This window comes from Bombyx mandarina, chromosome 03 (genome assembly GCF_030267445.1).
Source record: "Bombyx mandarina strain Sakado chromosome 03, ASM3026744v2".
NCBI lineage: Eukaryota > Metazoa > Arthropoda > Insecta > Lepidoptera > Bombycidae > Bombyx > Bombyx mandarina.
This window is the reverse complement of record NC_143210.1, coordinates 6151612-6165892: the sequence shown is the minus strand read 5'-3', so window position 1 is coordinate 6165892 and position 14281 is coordinate 6151612. Positions and strand designations below refer to the sequence as shown.

Genomic DNA, 14281 nt, shown 5'->3' with positions numbered 1-14281 from the left:
TATCGCTTAGAATATCTGCACAACATTTATTTCAATTCTCGCATAATATTGTCATTGTAAAACTTTGCGGAAAACTAGATTCTGTCAATCTTCTGTCACATCTTAATTGTTGTTTTTTTAAATGTAATGCTAGATTTAATGACATAAATACTTTTTGGTGAAGATTGATAAAGTTTGATGGAATGGTCGAAACTGACAAGGGAAATCTAATTGCTTAAAGGTCTCGTTAAAGGGTCAGAAAATATTAAAAAAAAAGGAAGTCGAATTTTGAACTATAAAAAGAAGGCCGTAAAGTTTTTATTCTGAAAATCTAGAAGAATCTTCAATCGCGAAAAAAAAACCTGTGCACATTTAGAGAATTTATAATGGTAGCTTGTAAACACATGATAATCTATAGAACGGTGTCGTCGTTTGGTAAACACAAAAATCGAGTCAAAATCGTTAGACGAATTATTACAAAAAAAAACGGTAATACACGCAAGATTTGTAGGAAGTATGCGTCAAAACAGCACCTAACCTTATAAAAAATTATGTAACATTTGATATTATAGCATGATCATAGAAACATAAAAATGTCTACGTAAATACGAAACAACTTTTAGTACCTTGTTTTTTTTACTATAACTAAATGTAAAGCGATAAAAGTCCTACTAAACTTGTGCCGAGCATTAAAAATTTCATTGAACTTATCGATCTGGTTTCGTTAGGACAGCCCTCGAATCTAACTCGATACAGCTATTGTTAGATTTTATAAAGCATTGTGTCATAAATTTTTGAACACGTAAACAGTTTTGACAACGTAAAACGCGTGTTAGGAGAGGCCGTCGATTGATTCGAAATTAATAGTGGCCTAAATTTAGGTATCTGTGTACATGTAAGACCAAACACGGGCGCGTTACAATATTTTTAAAATACAATTCAAAGTTCAATTTCAAAGGTCAATTTAAAGTTTCATTATGTCTGATTTGATTTAATGATGAATTAATCAATATCTTTGTAGATTTAGCATTTGAACAGACGCAGATTTCTCGGATTTTAAATTAGATTGACAGACGTAGAAACCATGCATCCGTGCTCATTCGTTTGACTTTTACGATAAAAGTAAATTACTTACCTAAATATACGTAACAGTTTCTCCAATTTTAATATCACAATTTAACTTAGCGTTAAGACTAAAAATTACTTTTCAAACGTTTAAAATTTAAACTAAAAAATTACTTCTAAATATTTACAAATTTGTACTAAGGTAGTTATTAGACTAGCATTATTTAAATATTTGCTTAAGAAACATACGGCATCTTGCAGTTATTATAAAAGTAACTGCGCAGCTTACGAAAGCCGCATTTCTATATCAAGTTCACGTGAAAACGCAAAGCCGTAATCGTTGGACGCAATACGCATGCGTGGAAATTTCACTAGGTTATCTACTTTCTTTTTCTAATTTGTTAATAAAAGAAAGTGACAGGTATAGCCAAGAGAAACATGCGTAGTGTTATTGATGGGGGGTTGGCGGGAAATTCACGGGAACTGGGGTTGAAATGCGTCTGCAGTATTTTTAGAACGTGCGGCTTTGGTATTGGTCGCGCGATCGTTGTATCGAGAGGGAACTTTCAAAATCAGATCGGATGAAACATTTTCCTATATCACTTAATGCATACATCTAACTTCACGAGTTTAAAGGACACAACAATCGTTGGTAAAGTAGGTACTATTGTGATTACCAGCTCGTATCTCAAAGCGGGCGGCGACACTCACGTTCTGGTTTCTATACTACTATAACAACTTATTACTGAGCGTGAACTTCTCTGCGGTCTATTAGTATTCAATGAACGAAATGTAATTCTGTTTTAGATATTTGTATAACACAATAAGTTTGTTTTCGCAAATCGTACAATATGTGGTTTTGCGATAATTTCACTGATTTCATCTACTGTTTTGTTTGATTCGAAGCGTTGTCATTTGTTCCCTAACATTATTTGTCGAATCCGAAGTAAACTTTAAACTTTGACGTTGGCAAACGGTCAAACCGGCTTAAACGTAACCCACGCCACTATTAAACTCAATTTATTGCTAACAAGCGGCCAAGCGTGATTATTCATGACCACACTTCGTGTAAGCATCATAAGATTTTAGAATATAATTTGATGTTTTTACTCTCGGTTCTGTAGGGCCATAAAAAAAGGTTTATGCTCGATACTAATGTGCCAATAATATAGGAAACTAGCAACCCGCCCTCGCTTCGCTTCGGGGACTTTAATTTATTATTAATTTTATTGAATTTTCTTTTATACATTTGTTTTAAAAGAGATTACATCCTTTTTTTACAATATTTACAGCACGTATTCTGTCAATGTTATGTCAAACGCCATAAGGTTTTATATTAAAAAATCATTTGAAAATTTCTATTTGCGTTTGAAGCTATGCGCGTACATACATTATACAGATTCATTTTTATATACAAGTGGTCCCCTGGTAGTCGAATTTCGACTATAATTAATTAAAATTATAAGTTTGTACGCTATTATGATTCTATTGTTAAAGACTATTTATTATACTTCAGGTTATTATACTATTATACTTCACAGGTATCGCTAAGACTACACTTTAGATAAATATTAATAAAGAGAAACAATATTCAATCTATACTCAATTTGACCACAGACTTTATATAAGCAATAAGAAAAGTTGGACAATAACAAATAGCATGCCTGCGTGTTGTGTCAAATATGTAGTATGTGTAATGTTTTTTTTTATTGATTTAAAATGTATTTTTTATGGATAATTAAAAAAAAAATATTAACTTTCTGCACTCCTCTATATTCTCTATAAGTATGGGAAATTAATACTAATAAATTAATACTCCTCTGTCCGCGAAATTTTCTTAAAAGGGGGAACAAAGCTTTTTCTTCACGTATTAATATACAGATAAGATGGTTAAAAAGTAGGTACTTAAATTCATTTCGTCATCATCGTCATGGCGTAGGTATGCATTTCTGCATATATTCTCCCAGTTGACTTTTGGAATGTAAAGAGTCCGTAATAGAGCGAAGTGATATTTCACTGGTTCTGCCTCGCGTGGAGTAATGCTCCCCGCTTGGGTCCTAGCTGCCAGCTACTTTCTACTTTTAAAACGCTATTCACTTCTGGACGCCGAGTTGGATCTTTTTGCCAAAAAGCATTAAATCCGGCATAAAATCTCATGTCATAATGGGAAATTTATTACCAGTAACTAGTGCATCCCGAATAAATGAGATGAATAATATGAGAAATATTTCTGTTAGCTCTTTATCTTGCATACGTCGAGACACTTCAAATCAACTCGTAATATTTCGTAGTAAGAAGAAACATATATACACATATATAAACATATAAGGTTGGGAAAAAAGTTTCTTCGCATTTTTTAAGAAACTTCACAACATTTTTTAATATATATTATATAAATCAAAATGCGCAGTAAGACATATTTCGATCTAAAATCGACAGTGATAAGTGAAAGTACATTATACTTACTCGTATTGCAGAACTAATCTATATTGACTAATGAAACTTTGAAGTATGTGTTAAAAGTTTTTGTTGAGTATCGAGGGGCGATTTTTTTCGCGATTTGAATTTCAGCATAGACGCACCGCCCAGAGAGTATGCACCTGACGCTTTATTCTTGAGACCTCGACGATTGTCAGCGTATTTATGTCGTGTTTTACAAGAAAATAAAATAGAGGTGTAGTTCGGTCTCAGTACGTGTATAATCTCATTTACAAAGGATAATCGTTGTATTCAGTTTTTCCGTCGACTACTTTATTAAAACCCATTTTTCAATATTAAAATCGTCGAAATCGAGTTGGAAAAGGTACAGACTGCAGCTTAGCATGTTTCTGCTCTATTTTTTAAATCACAGAGCCATCTGTTTGTATGTCACGCATTCAAGGACTATCATATTTTAATAAAATAACCAATAGATGGCAGCACATCATTGTTGCTATCCAGTTTAGTCCATTTGGAATTTTGAATTTAAATTGAAATTAAATTAAATTTACCACAATGCTCGAGGAGCTCACGGCCCATTTTTATTATGACTTCGATAAATGAAAATGAGTTAATTTATATTTGTTTGTTCGTGATCTATGCTGCATCGCCTGTCCGATTACCTTGAAACTAAGTTGGCGCTTTGTGGACGATTTCTAACTCCATCAGCATAGATAATACACATAAATTAGTTATAAATAAGCAACACAAGCACTCAACAAAAATGTTAACGGGCGTCGGACACTAGATGGCTTCACTTTGAATAGTTTCTTTCTCATTGCTCCTGTAGATGGCAGTAAGATAATTACTTATCTTAAATTTTATTTTTAGTGAAGGATTTTGTAAATTTTTCAGCTTGTATAATTTATTATTTTTTTATTTTAATTTTCTGTGTTTAGCTGTACAATAATTAAATGCCTTAACTTTAATAAACATAAGTTTAGGGTCATCCGCTACAAGATGACGCTAGTTTCCATACAAAAAAAAATTGTCTTAAAGTATCGCAGTTTCAGGGCCCTATCAGCGTTGGCGAACAAGTAATTACAACAAATGGGTATATCATCATTTGTCTAATGATTACTGCCGCCAATCATCTTATCATGGGAACCGGATCTTATTCCCGGGATCAGGTCTCTGGATACACCGTTATTTTTTTCGTGGGTGAACGACAAAGTTGAATGTGGAAATTTTATCAGAATTTAACTTTATTTCTTATTTCATTTAAAATGTCGCAATGGTCGATAATGACGGCTATCCCGACCTTCAAGCTAAAGCGTGATTATTGCTGTCTACGAAAAATTTGCGCAAGATGACAACCCTCTTGTAATGGTCGCTTCTAATTACATAATTTAATTTGCGTAATTATTGATGGTAGGACCTCTTGTGAGTCCGCATGGGTAGGTACCACCACCCTGCCTATTTCTGCCGTGAAGCAGTAATGCGTTTCGGTTTGAAGGGTGGGGCAGCCGTTGTAACTATACTGAGACCTTAGAACTGATATCTCAAGGTGAGTGCCGGCATTTACGTTGTAGATGTCAATGGGCTCCAGTAACCACTAAACACCAGGTGGGCTGTGAGCTCGTCCACCCATCTAAGCGATAAAATACCCGACCCACACGACAGGGCAACGCGCGCATAGCTCATCGCCCTAAGCACCTCTTCCTCCCGACCCACTCTGTGCTTTTAGCTATTCCAAGTATCAGCTACCATCCTCATTGCTTAGATGGGGGGATGAGCTCACAGCCCACCTTGTGGTAAGTGGTTACTGGAGCCCATAGACATCTACAACGTAAATGCGCCACCCACCTTGAGATATAAGTTCTAAGGTCTCAGTAGAGTTACAACGGCTACCCTACCCTTCAAACCGAAACGCATTACTGTGAGTCCGACAAGAGGTCCTACCACCAGTGAAACAAGGTTATCAAGTTTAACAAATTTGTCACGGAAATTTGCCAATGTTTCTCAAATTTTTCTTCTTCTCAGTCAGACACTCTTGTCAGAGTCGACGTGGTTGCGCTGAGGCTGTATGTGCGAAACACCCGCTAGGTCGCCCATACTCCGGAAGACCGCCCTCTAGTCAATGCGCTACCAGGTCTGGCGTTTCGAGTACATTCGACCATAGTGGACTATACCCTTCTTTATTAGGCCACTAGCTGTACCCGTCTGCTTCGCTGGGCATTTAAAATTAACATTGTTATTTCTCACCCCCACAAAGATTCTCATCATTAACGCCCCCGCAACTGGTGTAGGGAGTCCAACACTCATATAAATATTAGCCTATCCACTAAGTACATGTATTTTCTACATGGATACCAAGTTTCAATTCAATCGGAGGCATGTTTCAGTAATTATAACTGAACATCCGTAAAAACCACTGTAGATTTATATATTAGTATAGATTCCAGCGGGTTGGTGATCGGCCGCGTGATCTCCTGCCTTCCACCCGAGTTTGGACTACAATCTCTCCATCGAGTGCTCTTTTCTGGAGATGTGATCAAAGAACTGTTCCCGATTTTTATCTCATCTTTATTCAAAAATCGACATTTATCGTGTGTGATCACGAGTAAAAAATTAAACACAAACTATTTCAAAATTTGTTTAATCATAAATAAATAACATTTTCGTTTGAAAAAAAAAAAAACAACCTCATTATTATTCACACACCATGCAGCTCATCATTTATTGAATTACAATTATTAATTTACTAATTACATTCTAATAATACTTACAGCAATCTTAGAAATTAAACGTTGTACAATATTTCATTAACACAAATAATTTGAGATTTTTTTTTTCATGTAAACATCTAATTTATATAGAGAGAATTATTCCAATTACAAAATATATATTTTTATATCGTGCTCTTGGCGCGTTGGTCGTATTAATGGAAAAACTATTCATTATCGAAATTTAAAAAAAAATATTGAATTTCTAAATAGAATAGTCGATAATACGATAACAATCAATTGATCAAGCACATTCGGAAGATTTCAAACTATTTTTTTAAAATAAGTACAGATTAATTTTGTAATCGAGATTATCTATACATAAGCATCTACATCTACAATTAAATTCTCCGCTAATTTAACGTACGGCCTAACAATGTTGCCATACTCTGCTTACGACTTATCGATTATAATTTTTATACCAAAATCGAATATATGTATGCAAAACACTTCGATATTCAACAAAAAATGTAACGGTTTTAATTGACTTTTCTAATAGGACAATACATTTTAATCGAGTTAAATAAATATTGGAATGGATGGGCACTAGTGTATTATAACTTTATATCAAACAATGCGAGGCTGTGGTTCCCGAATGAAAAAAAAAAACATTGAAACCATGCAACCTAAGTAAATAAGTTCTCACAATAATTTAAGAAAAGTTTTTGTTTCATTTACAAACAAAAACTTTTTTATGAAAATCCGGTCCAAAGCAAAGTTCAAGTTTTACGGTATTTTTTTTTAATTCATTTCGTAACTAAGAAAATCGGAAAGTTTTATTTAAATTCATTCTTTATTTGGTCACATCATATCTATGATAATACGGTTAGGCCCTGCTTTCGTATATAATCAGTGTTTAGATTTTTTTTTATTCTAAGCATTAAATTACGATCTATGAGAAAGGTAATTTTTTTTTGTAATTTTTTCTCAAAATCATTAACTTTACTCTTAAAAACGTATCTCGAATGACACTAATGACTCGCGGAATACTCAGTTCTCGTAAACACGTTAGTTAATAGGAATAGACAAATGAGGTAAATTACAAACATTACATACATACCTATATTACATTTACTCAACTGTAGGTACTCGAAGTAAAGCTCAATGATAAATTATCTCAGAAAAATAGTGCAATGAACATGACAACTTAACGTGTAGACCGCCATGCGTTATATCATCTAGTATTAATTTCAAATTCGACTAAAACATCTAATTATACTCAATACGGATATATCGCGCGCACACACATTCGCACAACAGTGACGTCATCGTGTTCCGACCAATCAGAACGAGAGCCTCTCCCGCCCCCTCCCGTCTGATTCGTCGTGTCTATTCGTAAAAAAAATAATCAAAATGCATACACAACAACAACAACAACAAAAAAATGTGTTACGCAAATCGCGTAAGACACTGTTAAGCCTGGTTCGGACTAGGCGAGTATTTTAGTCGAGTACCGAGTAATTTAGTAGCTAAATGTGTCTGAACACCAAAATTTTAGTCGAGTAGGTTAGTAAATAATTTAGTCAAGTCGATCCATTTTGTTCTATTTTTTCGGGCGAGTAGCGCCTCCCGCCACGCGTCCTTGCTCACTGGCTCACTGACTAAGCAAGTCCGAACCTGTTGATTAGTCGAGTTCATTAGTGACACTTCTCAAATGGGTATCTTTGCGCTGAATTTGAGAGTGTATTTTCGTTAAAAGAAAATTCACACATTTTTCGGACATTCTCAACCTATCGAAGTATTCTTTGGGATCTCTTCCAATGCTAATTCCTTCAGAAGACATTTAGTAGCTCCTAGTTTATTTCTTCTATCGATCGATTTTCGTACCCATAACTTATTTTTCTTAATCACAGAAATTTCCTCATCCACCTCTTCTAAAATAGCCATTACGATTACTCGGTACTCGACTACAATACTCGCCTAGTCCGAACAAGGCTTTATGGACAAAACGAATAAGCCATTTAAAAGGTAACGTCAGCATAAAAATTGATATATAAATTATTAGTAATTATCGTATTACCTAGTTGACGTCGTTAATGTGACAGAACTTGGTCGCGTCCCTCGGGATGGCGAGCGCGTTGTTACACAACAGCCCGACGACCGGATTCTCGAGGTTCTCATACTTCGAGTTCGTCTCGGAGGACAGACTGACGGCGCCGCTGCTGTCCCCTTCGTACGTATTCTCGGTGTCGTCGACATTCTGCGAGCTGACGCTGGACTTGTCGTTTTTATCGATCGCTTCCCGTTCGAGTCCGTAATCGATTTTCTCGTCGTTGTTCGACATCTCGATCCAGTGCGCGCGATTGCTCTCGACGCGATCGAGCATCGGCTGCAGGGCCGGCGATAGACGCGCGAATGCCTTAAAACCATAAATAAATTATAAGTAAATAAATAATAAACGAGTATTTGTATCTATAAATATTATGTATGTTATATAAACACATATGTATAAGTAACATCACCTTCACACTACACCTACCAAGGTTCATCTCTGCACTCCCCTAATACTGTTAGAGAATGCCTATGGCCTTAAGTCCGCCTTTATACTGTCTAGTATATAAAGTTATAAATAAATAAATAAATACACTTAAATTATTTATAGAAAAGCAACTCAATCACTCAACAAAAATGTTTGCGGGCGTCAATCACTAGATGGCTTCGCTTCGATTAGTTTATTATTGATCCTGTAGATGGCAGTAACATATTAACTATCCTATATTTTATTTTTAATGAAGGATTTTGTAAATTTTCAGATACCACAAATTGATAAAATTTAATCAATTTGTCTATAACAAATAAATACTTGTATGATTTATTATTTTCTGTGTTTAATATATAAGTTTAGCATTCGCTAACTAGCTTAGCACTCTCTACAAGATGTTGCTAGTTTATAAAATGGAGTTAGATATATAAAATGGAGAACGAATATGGAAAAGCCCTACATATTGGAATCATTTTTATCAATTTATATGTACCGATTAGATCGATCCGCGAATAAAGAAATATTTAGTCGCAAATACAGGAATTGGGTCGCATTTTTTTAATCCGCGAATAGTGAAAGCGCTAATGAAGGAAGCGCCTAATAAGGAACTTTTTACGGTAACAATAAACAAATAAGAGACAAGATGGCATCTCACCTCGTATATCGGAAGGCAGATCGTATCAATGAACTTGACTTGCATGGCCGGGAGCTGGTCCTCTTTGTCTCTATTCATTATGTCCTGAAACAATATTCAAACTTAAACTTTAAAATTCGAACATATTAACACAAGTTAGGCAATATCACTTAAACAGAATTTTTTAGTTTATTTTTAATTTCGAACGCTCTTAATGAAAAACCCTTTATAATTCAAACAAACGTGTCTCAAAGCGTTTTGTCATTCAGTTTCCACCGGAGTACTTCAATTTAATGGAAAGATACAAAAACTGGTAGTAGAACGTCTTGTGGGCCCGCACGGGTAGATACCACCACCACCTTGCTTGTTTTTGCGGCGATGCTCTAATGCAGCCTTTCCAAAAGTGGGTGATATCGCCCCCTTGTGGGCGCTGCAGACCTAAAGGGGTGCAGTAAAAGACTCAGAAAAAAGGGGGCGTTGTGTAAAGGCTTGGGAGGCGATTTGTAATTTCATCTAGGAGGACTCTTAGACATTGACTGAGCTCTCGCAATAGTGGTTTTTAAGTAAGTGAAAAAATTGAGGCGCTAAAAAACAATTTATTCTCAAAGCGGGCAGTAGACGAAATACGTTTGTGAACGCCAGCTGTAATACGTTAGTCTAAAGAATGGAAAGGGTCTGTGTATACCGAACTGATACTCGAAATTCATCTCTCAAGGTATGTAGCGTCTACCTTGTTGATGCCTACGGGCTCCGGTAAGCACTAAGCTAGTTGGGCCGCGAGTTCGTTGACTCGTTTGAACAAAAAAAAAGATGTGTGGTGTCGTGGGACACCGGATAGGAACGAAGTTCCTTATTATAAAAATATTAATTTTAAGTTCTTTAAAGAAAATAAAACTGAAGGTTTCGCAACAACCCACGATCATTCGGTAACGTGCGAACTTATTGTGGTACACTTTATTCACGGTTGTTTGCGTAAGAGTTAGTGTATTGCGCAAACGAACGCTCTGAGATCGTGGTCAATGAATGATAAAACGATATGTTATTTTTTGTACGTTATTACAAAGTTAAGTCGTACACTGTGTGCATTACTAACAAAAATCTTACGTTACGAACGTTTTTTCCCGGTTACGTTACCCCTCCGCATCGTCCCATAACGAAACTTCGTTCCAAAAAAAAGATATACTCACAATAGGGGTCAAGTTCAGGTTCTGTCTCTCCAGGTCGCCCTGTCTGAAGAACTCTCCAGCGACCAGTCCAGCCACGCGTCGCTCTATGGGCCAGGGCTTGGTGATGGCGGCGAGGTCACAGGCCGTCATGAGCATGGCGCGTAGCAGCCCACGCCTCTCCACGCACTCGCCCCACAACGGAGTCACCGTCCGATCAGAGTTCACCAGCTCTATGAAGGCTTTCCTTTTGCTGTAAAGCAAAAAGAAAAATCACAATGCGTTTATTTTTTTTATTTCTTAGATGGGTGGACGGGCTTATAGCCCACCTGCTGTTAAGTGCTTACTGGAGCCCATCTACAACGTAAATGCGCCGCCCACCTTGAGGTATAAGTTCTAAGATCTTAGTATAGTTACAACGGCTGCCCTTACCGATTGGATGGATGGAATCGAATCTCAAAGGATGCTTCTTTAGCATCCTTTGAGATTCAAAAGTAGATGAAACGAAAAAGCGACAGTAAAAAGAGACAAACACATAAATTCATAAGATTTAACGTGGGAGAAAATGAGATAGAAAGCATTCTACAGTGTGTCTTATATTCGTGGTTCTCTTTGTGATCTGCTTCGTACCTAATATTCGTACTTAATACATTCTGTTCTGTAATATATACAAATAAAATTTAAAACAATTATCAAACTTTATATCACTATGATCATTACTAAAACCTACAATTATCCTCTTCCCGAAATTTCACATTCGACTCATTTTCTTGAAGCCAAAATTTTCAAAGGTTTTAATTTCTAGCACGTGTGAATTGCCCACATTGTTATAATTTATTAATTTTTATGTTACCTTACAAAAAACCAAATTTCAAAAGCCTCAATTCCCTTAAGTCTACTAAATTTGTCCGAAATGAATAATATCTATACCTGAAATAAACAGCCAAGTCGGTGGAGAGTATAGCGTCCTCGAGTACCTTGACGACCTTCTCGTAATCGTCTGAAGACAGATTCAGCAGGATCTGGTTCCCGGGAGAGTTCAGGATCATCAGACACTGATCGAAGTGATGATGCTCCATTGTGGATGTCGAATACAGCTGCGCTAATGGCGACGACGCCCTGCGGAAGTTTAACACATACTATATTGATAACAAAAAAAAAAGTTTATAGATTCTTTAATTTAATCAATTTAATCCCAATCTTTGCTTTAATTAACGCTAACTTTATAATAGTTAAACCATCCCATGTTACGATAATTTCAAACATTCAGAAATGTTACCAATGATTACCCAATATCTACTGATAGAACACTATAGAAAACCAAAATACAAATATTAATTACTTATATTAGGCTAATTAATATATTAGAAATGTGAGAAAATCTCTAGAATGTTGTCTCAAACAACAATACGAATAAAAATCTACCTTTTCGTATAATAACGTCAGATCTATTTTGAAATATGTACCAAAATTTCATTGCCTGTAATTTTACCAAAAAAAAAACAACTTCTATTTATTCCATATGGCTCATGACGGTTTGTCGAAACAAAATAAATAAAAATTTTGGTCCAACACCGATGCAATATAAATAAGGCTTCATAAGGGAACCTTAAGTCGGACATCAACAAAAACTATTTTCCAAGGCGTATGAAAATTTAAATCGAATTGCCTTCAGATAAAACTTACTTTATTTGGAAAGAGTTATTGGTCCCTCGGTGATCAAGGTCGTGACACAGACAGCCAATAATTAAAGCTAAGCATTCCAGCTCGCCGAATATCTTCCACCACTGAGTCTCCTGAAATATTTACAGCGTTGAATCGATCAGTGAACGAAATGCATATTTCAATTTTAACCTTAGAATATACGGACAAATAGTTTTACATGTAACAAAGTCAAAATGCTTGTTTTTTGAAATGAAACCTCTTTAGGCGCGTTGAGAGTAAAATTTAACTCGCGACAAATTAGTTACGGCTAGAGAGAAAAGATACAATTTAGTAAGAGAAAGAGTGAGAAAATAGACAGCGTCTCGCGAACCACTCGACCTTGGTGAGAGGGAAATGACAAAGCGAACTAGGTCGTTTCTCTTATATACAGCATTCCCTATTATAAGATATGATTTAAGAATGAAATTTGATGAAAACAATAGTACTATACACGGCTAAAAATTTCACTTCTTTCACGTGCACAAAGTTGCACGCACATTATTTTTTTTAATAATTCGTTCACTGCTATTCTTAAAGAGCACCTTTAGCAATACGATAGTGCATTCTGAAATAAAAAAATTAACAACAAAAAAAAAACAACTTACCGTTAATATTGCGAACATCATTTGGGCCACATTGAAAGCATGCCTCCAATTGTGGTAAGTGACGTTCCGATAGTTTTTCTTCACGCTCAGCAACCACCGGCACAAGACCGCGTAGTCTATGTGAAATCTCTCGACAAAGTCCATGTCCAGAAACATCCGGAGACACGCTCTCAACGTGTCGTCGTCCGTCATATTGATGTCGTCGAAGGCCAACTCGTGGAGGCTGAAGTGAGCCGATGACGGTATCCTCAATGACTGGAACAAGGACTGATAGATTGATTGTACTATCTGATTACGTTATTTTCATTCGTGCGATTGACAAAGGCGGAAAATTTTAAACGGCCGTTTGGTGTAGTGGTAAGTGACACGGTCACTACACAAGGGGGTCGCGGGTTCGAATCCCGCCACGGCAAGATATTTGTATGATAAATATAAAATGTCTTTTCCAGAGTTATGGATGTATATTAAATATATGTATGTGTATAATAAAAAACTTATATTTATTTCACAAGTTCTTTAAGACATTAGCACGGGACCAGTTAACGTGGCGTGATTGTTAGTAAATATTTATTATTATTTATTTATTTATTATTTATTCCATTCAGACTGATATGAGGTACATTTATAAAAGATATTATATTAAAGATTCAATGCCAATTTCATTTGCTTAATTAATGTAGACGAGCATACAAGGTAATGGTCGAGCTAACTATCATCCACTTGCAATTTTTGCCACCATTGCGTGATAGTATTGTACTAAAAAAACTAAAAATAAAAGTACTCAAAATAATTAAAACAAGTCACACTAAAAGGTCGAGGGACTAATGGCCGTAAACAAACTATTAAAAAGATTAACTGATTCGAGACTTCAATAGCAATTAATAAAATTAACAAAAGGTCATAGCATAATGCAATCAGCCCACCCAATGAAAACTAAGAGCCACCCATTAATATTAAAATAGGTGAACTTTAATAAACTCATATGGTTCAACAATTAATCCCGAAACTTTGTTTCTACTCGAATGAAATGTCAACAGCACAATGTTTTAACAGCTCCAAGTTTGTCCGGTATACTGTTCGCTTCGAGGGTTCAACTAATGCGTTAACTAAGCACTTTATAGGTTTCTGTCGTTCTCAGAAATAACCCAGAGAGATTTCGTATGCGTTGTTTGACGTTAAGCTTTTTTTTTGCTTTGACTAGATATTATGAATTTAACGTGGAAGGAATTGTATGGCCTTTGAATGTCTACTAGATATGTTCTGTGCCAGATTTAAGGGAATAATCCCCGAAAACTAGTTTAGGACTTAGCTAAGGATTTCGGATTCGATTGTAAAAAAAAACCGCGATAGATTGCTATCTTTGTTTTTTGTGAGGCACGCAATGATACACAATTTAAAATCAGTTGACCCCCGATGAGGAAGAGACGAATAATTATTTATCGCCT

At 35.7% G+C, this 14281-nt stretch overlaps 2 protein-coding genes and 1 long non-coding RNA gene across 9 annotated transcripts in view; 1 reads left to right on the top strand and 2 right to left on the bottom strand.

Moving 5' to 3' along the window:
* LOC114250692 (long-chain-fatty-acid--CoA ligase 5) overlaps nt 1-1355 on the bottom strand; it is a 73656-nt gene extending 72301 nt beyond the window's left edge. The window contains exon 1 of the mRNA XM_028184683.2: nt 1115-1355. The gene's annotated coding sequence lies outside the window, so the exon portion shown is untranslated. The remainder of the gene's footprint in view (nt 1-1114) is intronic.
* Nucleotides 1-14281, top strand: part of LOC149503272 (uncharacterized) — a 394089-nt gene that overhangs the window by 129207 nt on the left and 250601 nt on the right. The window lies entirely within an intron of this gene.
* Nucleotides 6106-14281, bottom strand: part of Pde11 (Phosphodiesterase 11) — a 287160-nt gene continuing 278984 nt past the window's right edge. For 5 of the 7 annotated variants that reach the window (XM_089739681.1, XM_028184225.2, XM_028184183.2 and 2 more), the window contains 6 exons: nt 12837-13103; nt 12214-12323; nt 11458-11646; nt 10552-10780; nt 9386-9469; nt 6106-8607 (listed from right to left, as the gene is read on the bottom strand). In XM_089739681.1, coding sequence (XP_089595807.1) covers nt 8269-8607; nt 9386-9469; nt 10552-10780; nt 11458-11646; nt 12214-12323; nt 12837-13103 — 1218 coding nt within the window. In that variant the 3' untranslated portion in view covers nt 6106-8268. The remainder of the gene's footprint in view (nt 8608-9385; nt 9470-10551; nt 10781-11457; nt 11647-12213; nt 12324-12836; nt 13104-14281) is intronic. The other 2 variants (XM_089739689.1, XM_089739704.1) reach the window with 1 other exon arrangement.